General features: G+C 38.8%; 1 protein-coding gene across 1 annotated transcript in view; it reads right to left on the bottom strand.

Moving 5' to 3' along the window:
* CACNA2D3 (calcium voltage-gated channel auxiliary subunit alpha2delta 3) overlaps window positions 1-24,762 on the bottom strand; it is a 395,617-nt gene that overhangs the window by 264,519 nt on the left and 106,336 nt on the right. Inside the window, exon 4 of the mRNA XM_071549734.1 lies at window positions 3,494-3,553. Within this exon, the coding sequence (XP_071405835.1) occupies window positions 3,494-3,553 (60 nt within the window). The remainder of the gene's footprint in view (window positions 1-3,493; window positions 3,554-24,762) is intronic.

Genomic DNA, 24,762 nt, shown 5'->3' with positions numbered 1-24,762 from the left:
TTGTAAGTTTTAAGAAAAAAAGCACAAGTTATTGTTACTGTTCCATTGAGAACTCCAGCATTAGTCCCATCCCTGAGCATCAACATCCTGCGATTCTGGAACCCCAGAGACAACCCAGCTCTGTGGTGGGGATCCCAGGCTTGCTGGGTTGGGATGGGAACAACTCTGCACCTGTCTGACCCAAGGGCTCAGCCCCAATCCCTGCAATGGCTCACTGGGTCCAGCCCAGACCCGGTGCTGCACTGAGGAAGCTTTGCCTCCTCACCACCAACTGCACCCGAGCAGCACCTGGGGACACCTTGGTGTACTTTTACCCTACTAAATGTGTCCAGTTCCCAGTGCTTTGAGGAAATGTGGTGGGAGCAGAGAGCCTCTAAACACATGTGATTAAATTAACTGTAGATGCAGTGAATTCTTAAGTTCATGACAGCTCCAGGGAAGAGTTTTCCACTTCAGAGCCTCTTCCAGGGGTCTGAACATGAATTCCACCACAGTGTTTCTGTGAACCATAACAAGGCAGTTCACGGGAAACACAGAGACAAGCACAAAGGCAGTAAAAGATCTGGAGGTCAAATTTCACTTAGCAAGGGTTATAAGTTATTTGAAAATTCCTTTTAGTAGATTATCTCCTAACAGAAGATATTACCCTGTTTATTATCTTTCTCCAAAAATTTTTCCTGGCAAACGATTAAGTCAGGAAAAGTAAATGATGGTTCTGGAATCACTTCCAAACCTGCAAAATCTGATATTCTTGATGGGTGTGTGCTTGGCAGTTGACCTCTATATTGATTGGGGGTTTTTCCATAGTGTTAAAGCCACAAAATCAGGAGGAATTCTTTGTGCCTGTGAATATTTTGGGACAGGGCAACTAGCTGTAGCAATACAAATGGTATTTTATTTCACATTGTCAAATACATTATTAAACAGGACTAAAGAAAACAATTCCACTTACAAATTTGAAGCTAGGATTTAATAACACAGAATATCTTGCAACCACATCCACCAGGTAAGAAAACCCTGGACTGGGTTAGCAGCTGAAACATAAGTAATATTTAGAAGGTTATTTCCTCATAACTTGCTACAACTGCAGCTCTTTGTTCACATCCCTAACAGAAAAAAAAAAATCTCCCAAAGCCCAAATATTGTGGGGTAAATCTTTAAAGTCTGCTCTCACTGATTCGTAGTTGGGCCACTACTCAAACATTCAATATATAATGCTGATGAGTTAAAATCACATCACCCATTTTGTTTCATTTCTTTCAATTGTCTAGGAATTTTATTTATGTTTATAGCTACAAGGTGTTTGTTGGTGATGTCAATGGATTCAGTCCAAGGATTGATAGTTGAGTGCTCGGACCATTACACAGCATTACAGTATATTGATTAGAATACCTATGGAATAACTAAGGACAAAACTAATAATATTACTAAGAAAAATGCCCAGAAAGGATCAGGTCTAGCCCAACCAAATGATACAGTTTCAGCATTGCTGAAGAGAATACCATCAGTCTAAAAGGTGAACTCTTCCAGTTATTATTTTAAGTTGGTGCTTTTCTACAGACAATAAAAATATTAATATAATTTTATTTCTCCCTTAGATCATTTTTATGTACTAACACAATATTATCTGTACTGTCTTCAAGACATAGAAGGTGACGGACAAATAAAAAACACAAAAGGACTTTCTTTATGCGTTTGCTGAATTTCCAGAATATCTGATCACAAAGAGCTCAGGCTGGTGCTGTATCACATCTCACTAATTCAAGGCACTTAATTCTATCTTCCACACGTCCTGCAAAGCAATACAAATGCCAAAAAATTCCTCTTTGAGAGCAGATTTGTATACACTGTAGATTATATAAGCCTTCTGTCCCCTCCACTTGAATGTACACTATCAAATCATCCTGGCCATTACTTTATATTGAGCAGATGGTATTATGAGATTTTGATAAAGAACAACAATCACCCAGCAAGGGTTGCAAAGGGGTCGCTGAAACCAAGATTAACAATTGATTAGCTTTAATGGAGCGTGACAGTAACAAACAACAGAGCTCCACACAAAGATTTGATTGTCCCGTTAATGCCGCTGACACAAATGGCTTTTAACTGCCTTCCTCAATATTAAACCACTAGAGCTTCAGCAAACCAAGGACTTCGTCAGAGAGAACTACCCTGCAGTGAAGAAGCACTTACTGTAGCTCTCTGAAAGATCATCTATAAAGTCTCTTTCTGATTTATTCAGACAATTGTTCCCTTTTCTCCAAGGCTTAAAGTTAAAAAAAAAAAAAAAGAGGTGCACCTCTGCAAGGCTGGAATGTAATAAAGCTCTAAAGCACTTGATAACAGAAGCTAACATTCATAACTATACAACAATAATGCAAATTATCACTTCCATTGTGCTCATTTTATCCTTGTTCCAACATGGGCTGATAGACCTCAGTATCACAGCCCTCTAAACTCATTTTTTTTTTATCCTAGGCTCTGATAAGTTCACCCTATTTTTTTTCTTTCTGCAAAGAAATCAGTAATCTGTGTCATGTTTTCATTAAAATAAAAAGATTTGTGATCACCAGAAGTAACCATGGTAAAATCTGAAAACAGAACTTAACAGATCTGTTAATTTCTTATGTTTAGGGGAAGAAGTCTGTGGAAAATGTCTCTGTTTCCCTCAATGCCTAAGCCCAAAATTTAAATAGGCTTATGGCAAATAGTCATTGAAGGTTTTAAAATTAATCTAGATAGAGACAAAGAAAACAAAACTCCAGCTAACATGGCATTCAAGAAGCCAAGGATACAGGAATTCATTAAAGGTAAGGAGGTATTTACTCATCTAAGCATTGAGTAAGGCTTTCTGTCAAACTTTCAATTTTAGGCTAAATTACTTGGGATTTAAATCAACCGTTGTGGGGGTTTTTACTTGTGTCTTATTTAATCCAAGGTTTTTCTCTTATAAGCTCATGTGAGCTGTCCCAGTGCTGCTCCCTCACGTGTTATTCCCGAAGGCAGCGCACACCATGGGCCAGCTCTGAGGACTTGTAGGGAAAAGGAAACGCAGCGTCTGCTCTAGACACAGATCCAAACACAAACCATTTGCACAAATCAAGTTCATACTAATCCCGTCCCTGTGGGTCCCACCCCATCTGCAAATGCAGGTCCCCACAGAGCAATTCCTTGCCAGTTCACTGCAGCGACAGAACATGCTGCTAATTACTGGGTTTAAAAATCTTGACCTACACAGATATGCAAGGGAATTTAAATGAAATCTCTTAAAGAGTAAAATCCACCCGCCTGGTGTACTAACACACAAATACTAAATACATAACCTGTCAAAACACTGAGCCAACCTTCATTAATTCCACTTTCTGTAATCAGCATCCTTCTATTACTCACATGCTTGGCTTTCTACAGCAGCTCTTCAAGCAAGCTATTGTATAAACTCATATATCAGAGTGTACTCTGATGATAAATATTCAGGAAAGTAATTATTAATTACCTGTAAGTCAGCATCAAATTCATGTTTCAGGTAAGCATCTTCTGCAGCTTCAACAAGACGCTGAAAGAAAGGGGAGAAAAAAAGTGTATCTTTGAAATAATGGATAACATCTTTATATCCAAGTGTTCCTTTATAAAAACAGCGGTTGTTTGAGCATTGTGTAATTTACCTGCTATGATACTTCATTAAATACAAATAAATGATCCAGATTTAGAAAAAAAGACCACACTTTCTAAACCCTCAGTCTCTACCTGCTGGTGGTATAAAACTCTCCAAACAGCTCAACTACTAGTAAATACTGAAATAAAAGGCTAACTTTTTCCAATAGTGCTCCACATCCTGCAGCTTGTATTCCCAAACTGATTTTTGAAAGAACACAAAGCTGCTTTCACACTGGACCTTATTTGCACATAGCAGCCCTTTTCAAAACTCACTTAGCATTAAAATAGGAGGTATTTCCTAAAAATGCACTTTATTTCAAGAATCTGAAATAAAAAGGAATTTCTAAATTACACATCAAATATAAGAGATTAGAAAAATAGAGACTAGGTTTGTTTATGAAGCAGATTTGAAGTGTTTGTACATACTACCTCATGTAGTGCAAAATCACAAGAAGATTTTTCTGCAATTACAGAAGTAATATTTACTAAATAACAGCAATTCAGTAGTATTTTTGTTCTCAATAATATCCAAAATTCCCTGTAGTAGTTATTGTTCCTTAGCACATCTGATGGGAAAAAAAAAACACGATCACACCAAAACACAGCTACCTGAAAAATTGAATTTCTATAGTGGTTTGCTGCAGATATTCTCTTGTGAAATGACATTATATCATTCCTAAGGTTTTACTCAGAGTTCTTTAGAGTTCAGAGCATTTTAACAATGGAAGCAACACCTTCTAGTTTTTATTTAATCTATCCGAACATTCAGATCCACAACCCAAAATCCAACAAGGAATGATTCTCACAGAATAGTCTATATATTACTTATAGTTTCTTTGCTCTATGGGACACTGGTACACGTGTATATTTTCAAATACTTTTATCACGAAGCAAGTGAGGTCCTGACTCTCATTAATGACACCCCGAGCGAGCAGTGTGCACACATTTCTGTTCATTTTTCAGAATGGTATTCACATTTATCAAGTCTTTGGATATAAATCAAAATAAAATCAGAGTTCATATTGACTGCTCTACAGCTTGAGCTATAACAGAACCTGAACCAAGGAGAATATTTCTGGTTGCCAATGCAGAATAAATGGTTCAACCAAAATGTGACTGACTGCAGCAGAGTCACGTGGTTCCAGGTTTGTGCTCACTGGGCTGAGGAGTGGCCCAGCCTGGCCCCCAGCTCTGCCTCCCACAGGACAGCACCACCCTCCAGCTGGGATTCTGCATCTCCCAACTCATCCCTGTGCAGAGCCTTCCCACGCCTTTTCCTTTGGTGCAGAATTACACACCTCAAACATAGGATTAAAAACTTTAACCACATCTGGTGCCAATGCTGATATGGGAGAGCAGGAGAGAGCAGGGGAAGGCCACCTGCCAGAGCCCTGTGCTGGGAGGACATCCCTGACATGGGTTGTATCCACCTTTAAACATCCTGCCCTGTGAAAATCCAGCTGGTCACAGCAAACCCTCCTGACCTAAACTGGGATTGAGCTGAAATGGTTCCAGTGCTGAGGAAATCAAACCAGAACTCAACTGACAAATGTGCCAGCTCACCCTCCCACCCACAGGGGTGAAAGAGCCCAATAGCAGAGAATCTTCACAACAGGCTGCAGGAGGGTAAAGTAAACAATAAATAAGGCAGAGGAAAGGACTTCACCCAACAAACCTGTGAGGTTTACGGTGAAGACATTTTATTACACACAGCACACTGTTTATATAGGGTTAAAGCTACATTCTATTGGCTAAATTGAACTTCACACCATCAGGCCACAACTTTTAATTGGTTAAAATCCATATCTCACAAGTCCAATGTTTATATGAACTCATCCTAGATATTTTCAAGTGCACCTCCAGAGTCTTGTGGGAGACCTGAGGAGTTCTCATGAGAAACCTCCAGGGAGTTGCTAAGAACTCCTGGGGAGTGATTTCTCCTCCACCAGACAGCAGCAGCTGCAACTTTGTTTATTCTTAGCTGCTTTCAGTCTCACGGGGTCTTATATAGATCTGAATTGCTCACCTTTGATTTTTCTGTACCTACAGGAGGGAAATCCATGGAAAAACATGAAACACTGAAGTTCTGTGTAATCGTTCCCACTATGCCTGGACCATTGGAATAGCAGTAAAAGCAGACCTTGCAGGGTGAAAGGTTAACAAACATTCATTTGACAAAAATTTTTTATGTTTAGAAGCTAAAATGGGAAGTAACACAAATTAACTGTTCTGAGAGGGAAGCCTTACAGCAACTGAGACAGATTCACACCCACTGGAATGCTCTCAGAAGAGCACCTGTAGAACACTCATGACCTGCTTGAAGGGTTTCAGAAATCTAGCCCTCATTTTTTAAGCATGAAAAATCATTTCATGTAAAATAACTACCCTAACTGAATGCATTTCTGCAGGTGGGTCCTCCTTTATATTAAAACCATAGTTTCATTACTACTTTGTGCTTACCTGATACAAAAGATCATGACTGATGAGTTTGAGAAGGAAAAAGTGAAAGAAGGATCAAGAAAATTCTTCATACAGAAAAGAATACAAGGAAAAGAGAAACGTGTTTTTCTTTCTGTGCTGAAATATTTACTTACTCATGGAAGAAAAATTATTACAGCATTTCATGAGATACCAGTGATATTAGATATTAGTACCTAGCGGGCTAGAAAAATAATTCATGGCTTCTTATATACTTTGTATTGATCCCAATGTGTTTCAATTACATTTTTGCCTCAGTGAAATAAATTTAAGCTAAGATTTATCCCCACAAGTAAGAAATAACTAAAGAAGCATAAGATGGGTAACAGTAGAAACATCTGGTAAGGAGGGCAGCTCAGAAATGAAAAGTGCTGATTGGTACTTTATTGATTTATTCTCTAAGATTTCAGTTGGGGGTTTTTTTGTTGTTGCTTGTTTGAGGGTTTTTTTAAGTGTATTTGAGCAACATTCTCTACAGGAAACTGAAAGACAAAAAGAGTGAACTGTTTGCTGAGTGACATTTTTCCTTGAAGAGGCAGAAGCAAATATGTGTGCACACTCTGTGATTTGCCCTCACAAAATTAACAAGGAAATTAAAATTTTGGTACACCAAATGTAGACAAGACAAGCGTATGCTGCATTTCCTATGTATCAGTTCTTGACCACAGTTTGCTTTAAGTATCTCAACACTATCAGGAAGGAAACCATGAGAAATCTGGGAGAGCTACAGAAAAGCTAAGCCAGTAATAACCCCAAATCCATAAAATGACATATTAGTGGATATACACAAATTATATCAGAATGAAGAAACTGAATGCAAATGTTTCATGGTGGGTTTTTGTTGTTTTTTTTGGGAGGGGTTTTGGTTGGATTTTTCTTTTTTTTAAAGAAGTCCCCAAAGGGATTAAGCATTATGGAAAAAATTCCTTAATTTTCTGAAGGCAAAAATATAAAAAACACATGTAATGCTGCAACATTTTTATGAGGTCAAAAATCCCTTTTAAAACATTTTTTAATGACTGAGCAGTTACCTAGCAATGATTCCCAACATTAGCATGATTATGATTGTAACTTAATAGTTTATAATGACACTCTTAATACAAATGCCAATATATTTTCATTTGAGTAACCATACTCTAAAAGCCTTGCTGTAGCAAGTAAATGCTTCCCAAGCTGTGGTTATCATGAAGGGAACTGTGAGTTATCCCCATGCATTTCCTGGAATGTATTATGGACACAGAGTGAGCACTGTCAGAGCTCCCCCACTGTAGAGTGGGTTTGGAAGTATTTGGCACTGTGTGTAGAGAGGTGTTTGTGTGCAGGAACAGGCAGCTCAAGGGCAGCACATCCAGAAAATGAAAAATTTTAGGGAATGAAAAATTAGATAATTAAAAATTTTAATGTTCTATGGAACAGCTCAATCGAGATTCCCCCAGTTAAGGAATTAATCCTTAGAATGTTCCCAATGCAAATAAATCTGAGAAAGATGACCTGACTCATCCATCAGATCCCAGTGCAGCACAAAGCAAAACATGAGCCAGAATACAAACACCATATCAAACCCCCCACCCAAAGTGGCCACCAAAACATCCTGTCAGTGTTTGGCATTCTCAGTGGTACTGGTATCACAAATCACAGAGGAAGAAAAAGAAATTTTGTTACCTTACAGTAATATTAAAAAAAATCACTGAGCTATGTCTAAATAGGGTAATTTTCTTGACAAATGATAATTTCATGAACTGATGTCCCCAGATAAAGTCTCTTTCAAGTTAGCTTGTTATAGAGATAGTGAAGGAAAGGTGAAAGAGAATGGATGAGGGGGGGGGAAAAGAATCCAACAGGAAGTAAGCGGGGAAAGGAACAGGCATGGGCAGAAAGGAGAAAATAAAGGACAAAAATAACAATTTCAAGGAAAAACATCACATAAACACCCAGAATATAAAGTACTCTCTTTAGCTTCTGATATATTTTCTCTTTTCATGTACTTTTTAAGGGTTTCAGACTACTTTTGAATGATTCCTCTTCATCAGAATCCCATTTTGAAGTTAGATTAAATAAAATGATCAGCATAACAAAGTTTGAAATGGTTTCTGAACTGCATTGGGTTACTAACCTTTATCCACAAATGCTGACTGAAGTTATGTCCTTCTCTCTGTTTACCTATCAAATCTTGAAGAAGAACATTTGTATTTCAATGTTTCCTTACTATTTTTCTAAGATAAACCAACTGCTACACATAAAATCAGAAATGCTGCTAGAAATTGTTCTTTTCCAAACCAAACTGCAACGAATTTCAAAAAAAGGATAGAAAACAGCTCTACCTTAAGTATAACTAATATCAGCTAAGTACAGGTGTCATCTCAGTCCATAAGATGAAAAGCTTATATTCCATAATATCAATGTGATTAAATGTTATCTCAAAATAGCAAAAGCACTGGGATATCACATTTGTTACAAAGAGTGTAGATAAACCTGTAGGAGGTTCTTATATGGTAGCATCAAATGTATTCAACCAACAGCAAAAAATAGCTCTGAACCCTAAAGAACTTGCTCTTTAATTTCCCCTAGTGCCAGATTTGTTTGAAATTCCTATAAAAATACTGTGTATAACTTCAGGTTTGAATTGGATGGGAAGTAAAAAATATTTCAAAGTCATGCTTATTAAAATCCAGTGAAAAGTCTAATCGTAAGAAAAGTGTATGAATATACTGCACTGGAAAAAAACCTCAAAGCAGCAAAACACAAAAATATGTAGAAAAAATTAATTCTTTATGTAAGTTTAAAAAGCCATTGTCCCAGACTCCTACATACGGAATTGTCACCAGGATTTCCAATTTAATCAAAAATAATGAACTTTGCAAAGAAAAACAGCAGATAAAAAAAAGAAACATTTCTCTGTTTTTAAAATCCTATTTCTCTCATATTTTGTAGCAAGATTTCTGGTACATTACCAAGTAAAAAACAGCCACTTCCTGTATACAGAAAATACAACTACCAATAGTTACCCTTCTTCAAATGAAATATTCAGTGCCATTTTAATAACCTTACTATTGATTTGAATATGTAATTTCAAATCAAAATTTATAGTAATTACACTACAAATATGCCAAAAATATTTCCTAAAGTGCAGCCAGATAACTGTTTAAACATAGCTCAGCAGTTGAGTGTATTCCTGGGAGAGGAACAAGAACTTGTGTTTCAATCATCAGAGCGATTTTCTGCGCTGGCTGCTCCGTGAGGAGCCCAAGCTGTGCCTGTGGGAACACTCAGCAACAGATTCCCAAGCTTTGAAAACATTACCCAGGTACCTTCCCATGGCTTCCCCATTCTGGGGTTCATTTCAGAAGTGAAAAAGGCTTTTCCTTTCCAGGAAATCTGTAAGGCTGCAGGTGCTTTGAAAACTGAAAAGCTTGTTTGGGGAAAGAGGAAGATTTATTAACATTAAGTGAGCTTAGGTAATATCCTGGCATGGGTGCAAATTCTGCTGCGGGTCCTCCTCGCTGCCATCGAGCTCTGGGGGTTGCTGCTTTCACAGCTCATTTAGTGGACAAGCTGAAGAAGCCAACAGGGAATACCTGACATTGTTCATCAGTATCAATATTATTTCCTCTGCTCAAAGACAGTGTCACGTAAGCCAGCAATGAACACACCAATGTGCAAACAGGCCTCTCGGTCTCAAGTTTTATTGCAAATAGCTTTGCACAAGTTTGCTGTAACCCATGGTAGGAGAGACTGATCCTGCCCTTGGAGGAATATTTGCTCTTCTCAGAAACACGGGTGGTTTCAGATGGGGCAACGACAACAGACTGGCAGTTTAATCCTTCAGGATGGGGACACACAAACACAGAGGCAGTTTCTTCTTTTTTTTAGAAAGCCTATCAGCATATTTTATTCCCCACTTTGTTCTCCTCAGCCACGAGGTAATCTCTAGGAAATTTTAGCACTAAAATCGCTATTGCTGTGACTAAGACACACTGAAAATTATTTAGTGCCTATTATCTTGATAATAGAGTTCCTAGTGTTTTTAGCTTAAGATTGATATCAATCTAGCAACTAATGCCATACAAAAAATGACTGCTCTAAGACTGCTATCAAATTCCACTGCAACCCAGCTAGACAATGCTCAGCCACAGTAAGAGCTGCAAAGCACAATCAAAGCAGAAATTATAAATAAAGGATAAAAATAAATTAAAAGCTTAGTATATGCAATTATCGCAAATAACTTCAATTAGCCACTTATGTTCACTCAAAACTGGCAGATTTTCAGGTTGATTGTTGTTAGAGTGCTAGCTGGCTTTTTGAAGCAACAGAAAGAGTTCAGTTTGGCAAAGAGCTGGACAAACAGAAATGAAACTGTAAATGGATTAAAGTACACGAAACTCACACGTTGCATAACCGTGGCTAAGACAATCCTGAGTAATTAGATGCATTTCTGACTTAACTAGGCCAACACTATATTTAATTATGGCATCTGGAAATTGCCATGGCATGGAAGGAAGACTCCAGATGAAGAAGGTAACACATTTGTCTTGTACCAAGTTCTTCAGTGCTCAAAAGGCTGCACAAAGCCAATATATCAGATACATAACATGCAGATTATCAACCCTGCTCCTACCACATTATTATGTCTAGCACAGAGCAGAATGATGTGCTAAATAAGGTTTTATTTCATACTTTTAGTTCCGTATGTTCCAGACATCAAGGAATCAGTTCAGCCACAGACACAACTTAGAGCTGTTCCAGGGATATTTAAAATGTGATTTGCCTGGCTGGGGTACAACCAGCTCCTTCAGACACCTCTCCTGCCTCGGGGCCAAGACAAGAGGTCTTCGGCATTTTGCACCAACCAGGTATTCACCCAAGGTTATATAATTCTCTGGAAATACCTTCATGCATCTTTTTAATTTCACTTGCAACATAGGAATATAGTTTTTAAAGTTTTGCTTTCCATGAATAATTCACAACTGGTACATTGTTCCCTTCCACATAAATTTGAAAATTTCATCTAAATGTTCATTTGCAGAAAACCTTCCAAAATCAAGTGAAGCAGGCCTGTGTATGTATCTAAATATCCATCTGTGTACACACACATTTAAATATATTTAGTCAACACTAACCTGTAAGCATCATTATTATCCTTTTTCCTCTCTCTTGTACTGAAATTGGTAGATCTAATAATCTGATTTTGTAACTTTCTTCACACATTTAAAGTGCCACAGCTCATACTCTTTACCTGACTGCTACAATTGCTCTCCTGTTTGGATAACACCAGACTGTCTTTTCTGCATTTGAGGACAGAGGGGTCTTACATGTCTGAGCTTTCCCTCAACTCTGACAGCTCTCAACATCATTGCTGGGTGCTCAGTAGATATTGCTTGAGAAAGATTTGGGATAACTTTCATGCAAATTCATTTAATGCAAAATTCTTCATTAGTAGGATTTATCTCACCCTTCCACTGAAGTTACCTCAACATCCTTCATATGTAAAGACAGAAAACTCCAAAGGTGCTGCACATCCCCTTCTAAAATAGGTCATAAGATACAGGAAGATCTTTGCAGCTTTTCCTTCACTAGATGTTGAACTTTATATGAATGAAGTTAAGGGAGATGAATCCCACACCATATGTGCAGCATAAACAAGCTAAGGAGAAATGGAAATATTCCCATCCTCATTCAATAGGGAAAAAGAGACTTGAGACCACCCTTTGCCCTGACAGCAGTCCTGGGATGACTCAAGGCGTTGTTGTTCCGTCTACGTTTAGAAGCACCAAGTGAAACCAATTGTCTTTGCTTTGTTCCCTCACTCAGCTTCTTCCTCACCTGTGCACTAAGGCTCATTGTCCCGAGTGAATTCAAATCCAGTTTGCAATTTGCAGTCTAGTTCAACCAAACCAGTTATGATATACTGTCCTCCTTCCAATTTCCAACCAGATTACTATCACACAACAGCAGCAAAAAACCCTCAAGATTTATTGCTCAAAGCAAAGGTCAGTTCCAGAGTTTGCAGGGACTGACTTCCATCACCCAACCCAGCACTTAATCACCACACACTGAGCCATGTTCTTTGTTTTCAGAGACACGTCCCTCCCATGCAAAGTCAACTGGACTATTTCACTTCCCCTAGGATCAGGATTTCAGTTGCCAATAGATTAACTGAAGGGGAAAATTTTTTAAAAATTGAAAGGAAAAGGAAACCCTGAGGTTTTACTAAAACCTTCTAAACTGACTATTGCAGGTATGATTTTCAAAGCTAGATATTGCAACAAATGGAGTATTACGTGAAGATGTGAAGTTGGTATCCGTTTCTATATGCATCAGTAGTGGATTTTGCAAGCATTTACCTGAGATTTAAAATCCAGTTACATCTCAGGTAGGTACAAGCATGAATTCTTTGGGCCAATTCAATCCCACAAGATACCAAATTCAGCCTTCAAACATAACAATGGCTTATTGCTGTTCCTTCCCTAACTGACCATGGGCATATTAAGGTCACATTACATGTCCCAAACTCTATTCTTAAGGGGTTTCATACTACACTTTTCTAGCACCTCCTAGTTATTCTTCTTTCTTCGTAACACCCTTGGTGTTCACACCCCCAGGCATATTCACGACCAGCCTTTTCCAGGTCCCTGCCAATTTCTCTTCATTCCTCATTCTGCCAGCTTTTAGTTCCAATTCCCTGTTCCCTCTAAATCTCATTGAGCCCATCTTGAATATCTTGTACAACTCATATTGCTAAATCCCAGAACAGTTTTCTCTTTAAACCATCTCATTATTTTCCAACTGCTCTCCTCGTGGAAGCACCTTCCTCAGCCACTCCTAAACCCATCAACACACTCCCTTGGCTCTGACCCTTCCACTTTCCAGTGCCCTGACATGAACACAGAGAGGTGAGAGAAGAAAACTCTCTCCTGGGTCCTGAGAGCACATGGATGCACTGACAGTGCCTCAGGTGAGAAAGACACTGTTTCTCCCTCTTCCTGCTGTCTCAAGCAATGAGAAAGTTACGGTGCAGTTGCAGAAAAATCTTGTTCAACCCTGCACTGAAAAATCCCAGTGAAAAGAATTGTCAAAACTTCACTTGCAGACAGTCTTGCTCTGATAGGTTTCTAATGGCCATATGCCTCTCTGTGCAGAGTTTCCAACTGCTAACAGCTCAATCCAGCTGGAACAGAATTTCAAAGCAAACCTTGTGTCAAACCCCAGCCCTGCCAATTCCAAGAGCTGGTTCCCAAGCACAGGAGTGCTCTAGTCTTAATGAAAAGAACATCAGCATTATGTTTAAAGGCATAAACCAATGCATTCCCTTAGTTTCTTTCTGGGAAACAGCTGAGGCTCAAAGATGAAATGCCAAGCTCCTTTGGTCTCTTGAACCATACATTGGAGTTCTGAAGACTTGACTGCTGAAGTTGCTGGAATTAATTACAAAAGCAACTTGCAGAGTGAATGATCATTTCATCTTTTTATGGCAGGTCTAGTAAAAAAAAAAAAAAGGCTACACTGAAACTCTGCGGTGACACATTTGTCCACGTGTAGTAACTAGACATCAGATCCATGTACCTGGAAGGTTTTTCTGGTACCTTATGAATTAATGACAAAGTCACTCATAGTACAGGAGCATCACTTTGCCAAAGTCATGCTTATATACAGACTTAGAAGTCCATGCATATGTACAGACTCCATCCCACCCATTCATTCAATAGTTTTTAATTTTTTCAATAATAGTATTTTTCACTCTATCTTAAGAACAATGTTAAGCTGTCCTTGTAATTAAAGGAAAATTGTGAATTCCCAAACCCAAATGAAAGGCTGCATTGCATAGTTAAAACCTTATCTGCTTTACTTTGTGAAGGTAATGAGTTCAAATCCAGTGGGTGTTTTGTTCCTTATTAAGAGGTCTTGTAACTTGTATTCTCCTAGTGACTAAAAGATTGCTGTACTTTCACCTCTTAATTAGTTTTTATCAACTGAAACATTCAGCATTTACTTATCATATGTAGATTTATTTAGAAAACTAAGTAAAATATGCAACCCAGCACATCATTTCCACTAAGTCTGACACACCTCTAGATTTTGGTATGACCTAGGGAACTCATTTCATAAAATACTCCTATTTTTCATATTAATTTTTTCTCTTGACTTTCAGAGTACTTCTAAAATGCACCTGGGGAGCAATATGAGTCTTCACAGAGCTAACCAACACCTGCAGGTTCAAAAAGTGACAACCAATGACTGCAACCAAGCCAACAAAAACTAATACCTTATGTTTGCAGAGGCGAATAAATTATAACAATAGTTTTCCATTCAATTTTAAATATAGGAGAGTTGTCAACCACCCCACACTTCTGGCAAAGCTTTCTCTATTGGCTGAACAACTTCCCCAGCCCCCACCACAGGCTCTCCAATGATTCAATTATCTACAATCAGCAAGTGTGCTCCAGCCTTCAAAGCCCCAACACAGAAAAACCACCAAGGTCACTGCTGTTGCTACAAGCAGTTTTGGCTCTTGGTAGACTCTGATCCTGAGAAACACATGCAAAAAACATTTCTTTTCCATGAACAAGCCATGAAGCCCTAAAGTCCCGTAGCTGCTGATGCTCTTTACCTTCTGTTTGTCCAATCTAAACCCCACACATTGACAAAAATAATAGATGCAAAAGAGAACAGAAAGATCTAAGCCAGCCCTCTGGTTCCGTGTGGAGGGAGGTTTCTTTTATTAAATTCTTATTCCCTGAAGCTGCCTATACTTTGCAGGCTGAAGCCTCTGTGAACACCTTGACTTTGTACACTGTAATAAATCTGCACTCAGCCCTGGCAACAGCCAGGGGTGAGGATGGATGACAGTTCCTCCAGCCCAGGGTTTGGGGGTGATGCCAAGAGACTGACTGAAGCAATCGCACAGGGCCACCTTAGACTTCACCTTTGGGTAACCCCCCCGAGGACACTGAAAGGGGTTTGACAGACCTGATGTCTTTGTGCAATGTTACCCTGTAAAACTCATCGTCTATTGCTTATTAGATCTGTTGGGCAATCTCTCTTAAAGACTTACATATTAGATTTGGCTTTTAAACAGAGTCCTTTGTAACCTTTGAGCAGTTACAACTCATTCCAGGGTAATAAACAGAATAAAGTGATTTGCAATATCTGTCATGAAAAATGTATAATACTAAAGTACCCAAAGAGGCTATAGGAGAGTTGGAGAAGGATTTTTTACAAGGGCACGTAGTGGTAGGACAAGGGATAATGGCATTAAACTGTAACAAGGCAGGTTTGGATCAGATGTTAGGAAGAAATTCTTCCCTGTGAGGGTGGCAGGGCTCTGGCACAGGTTACCAGGACAAGTTGTGGCTGCCCCATCCCTGGAAGTGTCCAGCGCCAGATTGGAAGGGCCTTGGAGCAACCTGCTGAAGTGGAAGTTTTCCTGCCTGTGGCAGGGCAGGGGAGGTGAAACTCAATGATCTTTAAAATGTTGCTTCAAACCCAAACCATTCTATGATTCTACTCAAAAGAAGATTAAATTAAATATATTTTCTATGGCAAAACTATTATAATTATTGTTTTCACTATATCAGGATACAGAAATGAGTCAAACATGCTCAGTGATTAGTCTTTCATCATAGGCCCTTGAAAAAATAAAGAGCAAATTGAAATGGAGAACACTTCTGTGTAACACTTAAATGGTTCAGAATGAGTTCTCACCAACTGGATTTTTCTATTTCTGTTACGTGACACAATTCATATAAATGATATAAGACCTCAATAATATAAGTGCCAATAAAAAGTAATAAAAATTCTTAAAAGACAGAGCAATGACTTCTTGCATCTGAAAATTTCTCAGTGGTCTACTGCAACTATTGGCAGAAGATCTGAAATAAAAATCAAGTGAAAAATCTTAGGAGAAATATTCAGATAATTGTAGACAGAGCATACAGATATAGTATATATATAAAAAATACAAATATTTTTAAAAGAAATTATAGCTCAATTGACACTCTTCTGTCCATGGCTCTGTAGATTCCTCAGTGGTTACAAGCACATTTTTTAATTCAAAGTATTACACTGGCAAGTTCTCCTAAAATGTCTTAGTCTTCCTCCCTTTTGACTCAATAACATAATAAATGTTGGCACGTGACAAACCTTTCCAAGCTTTCTAGTTTACTCAGACATGTCCCGAACTAACCAGAAGCAGCCTTTGCTTTAGGACAGTTCTAACAGAGCCCTCCCACAACCCATCCTCTGCACACAGCCTGAGCAGACAGGCACCTGTTCAGCATTTTGCTCTGTGAGGAGCTTCCAGTAAAACACACCTGAATGCAGAGGATTTTTCCAAGTTTTGCTCTTTCAGGAGTCCCTCAATGCAGAGATTTCTGCATACAAGGCCACCCTCCAGCACTGCAGGGTTGCTATAACTGGCCTGGAAGGAGCAGGGTTTGATGCACACACAGTGCCATTGGGGGAAGGAGAGAGCTGGGTGGGACCTGGGCAAGGAGCCAGGGATGGAAATGTGTGCCCCCAGCTGTGACTGACACATAAAAGTTGTGGTGTGCAATGCTGTGTGTCAGCACAGCCCTGAGCTCCCCCCAGAAAAAGGATGCAAGTTTTACCTGGAACCATAAAGACAATAATAGCTCCTTGTAAATATTTGGCTACTTTCTATTCAGTGATTTAATATGGCATCACAGATTTTAAAATGTCTCTACAGATATGAATAAGGGTGCTTAAATATGACTGCAAGGGTGAAGTCTTTCTGAAATGAATAAAATCTTTTTACTTCATACCCTCTCATTATATGAAAAGAAACCAAAACCACAACAACAGACAACAAAGAACTAGTATTTACAACACAAAATATATAAAGCCAAATATTTGCACATCTTTAGCAAGGCTATCACTTAGCATCAATTACTTTTTTCAGACTGACTTTTTAAGAAAATCATCTGTGCTTTGCTGGGATCTACCTGAACACTTGGAAAGAAAAATCAACAACTGCACCATGAATTTTTATGAAAGTGGATTATTTCTATGCATTTCATCATGTTGATTGATGAACACAGCAACCTACTGACCTAATGTATCAGATCCTAAGTACTTAAGGCACTAACCAAATCTGAAACCTAAGTTGTTCTTGCTCATTAGCAGTCTACCTGTGAAGTGCTCTTTCCTCATCCCTGCTCTCTTCCAAGGCATGTTACTTAACATTCCACTCTCAAAATAAAATATAACTATAGCTATGTCACCCTTAAACTTTCAAATATATAAGGGGGTTTACCCTCTATGTCTACTTTTAAATTAATTTTTACTATCAGGTGTAGCAAGGAATAAATGTTTACCATAGGTACCTGTTCCTAGACAGCACAGAATTTTGGGGACAAAGACTGCCACCTTTTGGCGATAATCTGTAACAAAAAAAAAGCCTGTTTTCTTATGTAAATTATACTGTTCTAGTGAACCTTTTATTATATTATTTTAGCATCTTCTATCCAGAAAACCGAAGAACAAAACACCGGGTTTGACTGCAGCCAACCTGAGAAAGCATCCTCTATTCAGGACTGCTGTATCCAAGGGCTCTGAGCACAGAAGCAGATCCAGGCTTTTTTCCTGGAGGACATTACAAGCAGATAGCCCTGGCACACAAAGTAGTGTATTACATGAGAAAACTCACTTATGCATAATTTTCTTTCCCACACAGCATTGATTTAACCTTTGAGTAGGTCTGCTCTATACATTGGGTCAGAAGACCTAAAGACAAATTAATAAATTATTAAAAATTGTATCATATTATAAATAATCTATTAGCAACTTAACTCTGGTATATTCTACTTTTTCAATGCTTGACCTTGAAAACAATAATTCTTCATGTGGTGCTTTGAGTGTTTGGGCTTTTTTAGCAGCTGAAATAACCAGATTCCATCACACAGCACAACTGATCCACTGGGTTCAACAGAAAGACCTTTCTATCAGGTAATGTACCTGATGGAAAAAGCCATCAGGAATGGTGGAGTCACCATCCCTGGAGTTATTTAAAAGATGTGGCACTGAGGGGCCTGGGTTAGGGGAGGGTTGGCAGTGCTGGGTTAACAGCTGGACCCTGAAGACTCTTTTTCAACCTAAATATCCAAGTTTTTATTTTCATCAGATAATGTAAAAGCCAGAACTTGAATAGAACAGCTGAGATGAATAAGATAATACTAAACAGAGCAAGATTAATTTGCAGCTTCACTACATGAAGAAATCAAAGTTAAAGAATGAACACATAAATGCAGATATATTTTTGTTAAAACAAATGCAATTATACAAAGATCAAAAGAGTATTTTACTGAGTTTCTTAATGCTGAAATTCACAAACGCAATCGGCCTTTTTCCAGACAGCTGAGCCATTTGTACAAGAATGAAACTGTGAAGAGCTGCAAGAGGCAATCAGAATACTGAGGAGTAACAAAAGCACCAGGTGTGAGTAATCTTGGCACTGAGTTATCAATAACAAGAGGGGAGGAAAGGATGTCTTCGTATGGCTGTTTGGTTGGTGTGAGTTTGGGGAAAATTTTCCAACATGAAAAAAGATATATATTTTGTATTTCCATTCAAAAAAATAAGAACAACAATTACTAATTTCACAGAAATCTAGTCTTACACTGGAAAACAGAATTTTGAAATTTGATTTTAAAATGCCATTTTGAAAATTAGTTACATTTCACCATCATGTAAAAACCATAAATCTTCTACAAACATTGGGGGAGAGGGTTGTTTTGTTGGTGGTGATATTCTTTTTAATTGTATCTAACATACACAATCTATGAAAACCAGGAACTTGAACAGTACTTTGCTTCCCACATTAAGACCCTAAATACACACACAATTAAAAGCTCACCCCTTTAAAGACTGGCTATATTGAAAACAAGTGACTCATCTCAAGCCATATGGAATTGCATTGATGTGACTTTCAGCAGGATAATTGTGCTGTTACTGGTGGGAGTCATGAAAGCAGCTGAAGGGTGGAAGAGCACAGAGAGCCCACTACCTGCCTGGCGCCGCAGCCCTCCTGCCCAGCTGGAAGAGGGGCATGGCACAGGCTCCCAGGCTTCCCCAGCACACAATTCCCAGCCCTTTGGAGCAGTAGAACAGTACATGCTGCTAAGAAAGTATTTTGCTTCTGTCAGCAGTACTTCCATATGGGCCCTGCCATGTTCCCACTACACCAATTGCACCACTTGCTGAAGAATGTGCCTTTTACAGTCTTTTCAAAACCATGCCCTGGTGGCCAAGCTTTATGTCTGTAATATCCTTGGCTTGAGAGCTTTCAACTGACTGAGGAAGTCAAGAAAAAATTTTAGGGCTCAGGTAAAAAGGCTGGGCTTAGGGATGTAGAACAGGATCATTACCTTGGCATGCTGAACTCTGAATTTCTTTTGGTATTGAATTTTGGAAGAGGTTTTTTGGGGGGTGGGCAAGGGGGCATATTTTGTAGTTGTTTTAGGTTTTTTTCTTCCTGCTTAAGCTGATTCTCAAATTATTTAAGTCCCTTCTTTTTTGTCCAGTAAGTGTTTGAACTGTTTTCCAAATGATATTCAAATAAAAATGTGTAAGATGTTTGCCATAAATCTCTAAGAAGTATGAATGATGGCTAAGTCATACACTCATAAAACTTGCAAGGTCAATTTTATTACACAAATGTGTAACAGACCATGTAAACGACAATTAAATCCTCAGTTTTTGAAAGCTGGGATATTGCTTTCTTCTTCAAGCACTCAGTAGGGATTTCCACTGAAACTTATATAGGAAAGTATTTCAGTTCCTCATTAATAGAAACAGCAAAACAACAAAGGATAAACTCTTACACCACAGTAAAATAGTGCAGTACTAATAAGTACCATAATGCTACACTCCCATGCATAAACATGGTATTGATGGATTAATTCAGAACCCATTTTGATATAAAGTTTGCACTGACCACCAACACTCTTAACCATCCAATGACATAAGGCACATGGAAGAACAGCATAATGCCTTCAGTTTACTTGTGATATGTGTGTTGTATATATTAATTTTTAAAACCAGCAAAAAAACAGTCAGGCAAACTGCAGCTCCAGCCCTTCCCTGCCTATTCCAGCATCCCAGAGAGGAAAGGGTGACCTCCAGAGTGAGGATGTCACTGTCCCATAGTACTCCACCAGACAGACCCTTCATCCTTCAACCTACTTCAGAATCAATGCAACAAACCCATCTTAAATAAGGATTGTGAGGAAGAGAGCTAGGTTAGAACCTAATAGAAAGTTCCAATATTCTAATTCTGACCATTTTCAATCCCATAAGCAGTTTCACAGATAACACTTTCATTTATGCAGACTCCACTGGCTTGAGCTAGTTTCCCAAATCATTTACATTGTGATACGAGTTTGCACTGCTCTGAAAATAATTTTATCTCCATTTTAAAAGACTGCAGAAAAGCTAAAGAAAAATTTGCCACACTAAGTGAGCCAACACTGTAACAATATTGTTTTGTTTATGAGTCCCATCTTTACCTTGGTTTATGTTTATGTTTTTCCTGATGCCATGAAAGTATGAAAGGATATGCTAATGGTAAACCATAGTGGCAGTGACAGATAACACTTTAAAGGTGAAATGCATAATTCTCCAACAACCTTGGTAGCACAGTCACCTTCCCTGAAACACACAGTACAAAGCCACTCTTTTTGCATCACTTTACTCAGCCAACGAAATTAAGAAATAAACCTCAGGTTTGGGGTTTGTTGTTCTTGTTTCTCTTTTGGGTTTAATACATCTAGATCTAAAACTATTTGGAAATATCACTTTATTGAAATGGATAAGATTTTGTCTCAAGTTCAACAGTTAACAGGATAAAAAAAGAGACCTTAGCAATGCCAGACAGCAAATTGTTTGCTGCAGATATAATGGTAGTACTGCACAAAAACAGCTGTTCAGCCACCTTGCATTGCAGTGTTAAATTCTTGAGTTCTGTATGACAATTGCTATATTCAAATATAGTTTATGTATAAAGATCAAACCTTGAAAAATTATGTGTTTTGCTCTGCTGAGATGTCTAACTATTTACATCCCCAAAGTAGCTTGGACTCATTCAGTTGTCAGCTCATTTAACAGGTTTTACACAAATTTCTTTCACTACAATTAATATTGTCTAAAACATTACAGATTCTGAAATTTTTTCACATTAAAGACAAATCAAATATTAGAAACATTTCCAACCAACCTGCATCTAGCAATTATTACATTTACATTCTGAAACACCACACACTCCTCACATCGTTTCATATTTTGCAACCAGAAGGAATACTTTATTCAGTCTCCTTTGTCTTTGCACAGTATTGCAAGGCAAATGTTTTAAAAAGCTTCCCTCTAAAAATTGAAATGCAGAGGAACTTTGTGTTTTCAAGCCATATATTAATATTACTACAGCACAGATTTTTGAACAACTGCAAGAATGAACATTTTACACTTCCTGACCAGTTTGTCTTCAAATAAACAGTCCTAAAATGGACATTTGTAGGTAACAAGCTAGCTGGCTTCCCAGTATGAATAGGCTTGAACTGGATATCCCAAACCTGAGTCAGGATATTATACCACCCCTGACACCAAGCGGGAGCCTCAGCACATCAAGTGCCAACAGCACAGAAACCTCCCACTTGTCTCATACAGGTCCTTCTCCTTGTCCCTAGAGGTGATACAGGAGCAGTTTCTTTTTAATTTTCGTAGTGTTGAGCTCATGTTGCTTTTCAGCTGTTACTTTTCAGTCATTCATAGGCTTTTTATCCTACATATCAATATTGCATGCAGAGGAGAGAGCAAGGACAAAGGAGTGTACTTTGTATTTGGAGTGGCCCAAAGGAACATGGGAGTTTATCTGCCATGTCTTCCTTTTACACTTCATTCTACTCTTGTGAAATGGAAACTCACCTCCCACAGGCTTTTATTGTGGAATGTTCCACTACACCACAGAAATGAAGCCATTAATGATGTTTTTCACAATGGAATGTCATATTTACTCCTATCCATCTGCAAATCTCCAACAGCAATTTGAAAGCTACTTTTTCCAGGATCCCAAGTGTGGAATTCAGTCAGGGATGTTGGCAACTGTGTCTGCCAGAACCCAGATTTCTCCATCCCCAGAGTTTAGAAGGCAAGGAGAAAGTGGTCAGTATCAGCTACAATACACATTCATTCAAGAAATTCAAATTCATATTTTGGCAAATCAGGATTTAGGAGTTTTGGAACACCAGACAAAACACCACCAAGAATCCCCCAGCCCTGGGATCAACAGAATGAGTTCCTTTCCCTTATTCACATTGCCTACTCATTAAGAGTCAACTCTTACTTACCATTTTCTCAAAAATGATTGCAAATCTTTGGTTTTTATGAGTTCCAGACTGCTGTAGAGTTACAGTGAGGGGACTGGCCTGACAGGCAGCAAAACAGCTCTGTCCCACCAGGGCTGTGCAGCTCCTGGCACAAGGGAGGCAGCGGGGACCGTCTGAGTACACAAACTGCTGCCAAGTCTGTTTGGAGAATGCAGTGCTGTTGGGGTTACTTCATTCATTTGGGTTCCCTAGGGAGGTAATAAGCAAATAAACACTTAGAGATTTCAGAGTAGTTTCCATGAGCTACCAGGATAAAATCATCATCTGCACAGAAGCTTTAACAGCACGGAGAGGAGCCAGTTCCATCTGAGATACGGAAATCATTCCAATTTCAATTCCACATCAAGTGCTAACAGAGGAACTTAGAGCAGCCATATGACCCCACCAGTGCTGCCCTGGTTCCAAAGTGATTTGGCTTCCACAGAGTCTCCTTTTCCCAGTCACTGATTGCAAATCTTTTTCAGAAACACAGGTTCAGAAACTTCAAAGCCAATTAAATCTGTCCTTCAGTCAGAGACAAAAATCACAGAGCTCACAGTGACTACAGCCTGACCACAGAGAGAGGAAAACAAAAGCAAATAAGTTGCTTCTTCAGGCAGCAGAGAAAGTGTACTGTGGAGGGGCAAGGTTTAGGAATAGAGTGCCTTACTTATTAAAAGGCAGGAAGATTAATATCCCAGGTACGTCTTCTGTACTTGCATTCACAGAATTATCAGGAAGAGTGCAGAGATCTGTAGATCCTTCCTGGATAGAACAGGGCTGAGATCAGCCAGAGGACACCTACAGAGAGGGGAGAGGCCACTGCTCAGCAGGGTCTCTCCACAGCAGGCAGCTACCTGGGGAGGGCTGCACAGCTATGGGGGAATGCTAATTCTGCCTGGTTTATTGTCTACCGGAATGAAATGAGCCAGGGTGACACTTCATCCTAGAGGTTTAGGGTTTATTTTCAAATCCAAAGAAAATGAATCTCAGGGATATGGTGAAGTCAGACTGGCAGATTTCACAGAGCTTACCCCAAAATTAATAAATGCCTTGGTGGTATTCCTTCCTTTCTTTTTTAATTAAGTGATTTCCAGATAGAGTAGACAGGAGTATTAAAATTAAGGGATACACCAAATCTTATTACTAGTTTTGCTGTTTCACAATTCCAGTGAGAATTTCCAGAAGCTCTGTCTAGTTCTACTTAGTTTTTGTCTTGTTCTGAGGCAAAATTGATGCCAATTCCAGAACATGGGGAAAGTGCCATACAGAATTAATTTCAGCTGCAATTCCTACTTTAAAGTATCTCTTTAAAGCTCGCACACGAGCAGATTTCATATTCTAGAAACATATGCATTCACTGCATATCTACTTTGCCTGACAGTTTAAGGGAGACATTTAAATCCTCTCTTCATTGCAGCATTTCACATTTCATCTGAGTCCCACAAAGTCTCTGCTCTCACCATTCTCCTCCTACTTCACACAGTACCTATCACAACACATTCTGAATTGTAAGGAACATCCACAGAGCAGAAATACTTGGTATGCCCTATGGCAAAAGTCAGACTAATTGGTAAAATGAGCAAAAGATCCAAAACATTGCTTGGGGACCACTTTGCAACACTATCTTTTGCCAAAGGAAAGTTTCTGAGGGGAAAAAAAATGGTCCTTTATGAACCCTCAAAACTGTCAGTACAAGAGCAGCACATATATCAAAACTAAAGAAAACTGAATGGCCCTCAGGTTTAAAAACAGAGTTTGATTTAAAACAGAAGCAAAAAAGCACAAAGCTGACTTTTGCCAAAAATTAACTAGATTAAAAACTTGTCAGGTTTTTGTGCCTGTGTGCAAGAGGAGAATGGCATTTCTGGTGCAAGTGAGCAGAGCTCTGAACACATGAGAGCCAAGCACTGGACTGTATTCATGGACTCATAGCTGGGTGTTATGGGTTCTAGATTTGAGTTGACCTTAAAAAACACCCTTCCTGAAACAGAAATTGTTGAGCACTGAGTTTTTCTTACTTTGATTTACTTTAAATGGCTTTCTGCACAGAAATCTCTGCCCTTGCTGGCAAGCTGCTGAGCCTGATCTTTTCAGGCTGTAACTGCTCCAGAGCTAGATAGATTGCAGTTGCCTTCCTGCTCCTGAGAGCAGGAATGTGCCCTCAGGTCATGGAGTCCATCCACACCAGCATTCAGTCCGAGAAGTGGCCAAAAGATCCAAGGAAGCACAAAATAACAATCTAAGTAGACATGATAAT

Source organism: Pithys albifrons, chromosome 3 (assembly GCF_047495875.1).
Source record: "Pithys albifrons albifrons isolate INPA30051 chromosome 3, PitAlb_v1, whole genome shotgun sequence".
Lineage (NCBI taxonomy): Eukaryota > Metazoa > Chordata > Aves > Passeriformes > Thamnophilidae > Pithys > Pithys albifrons.
This window is presented reverse-complemented; position numbering and strand designations above follow the sequence as displayed.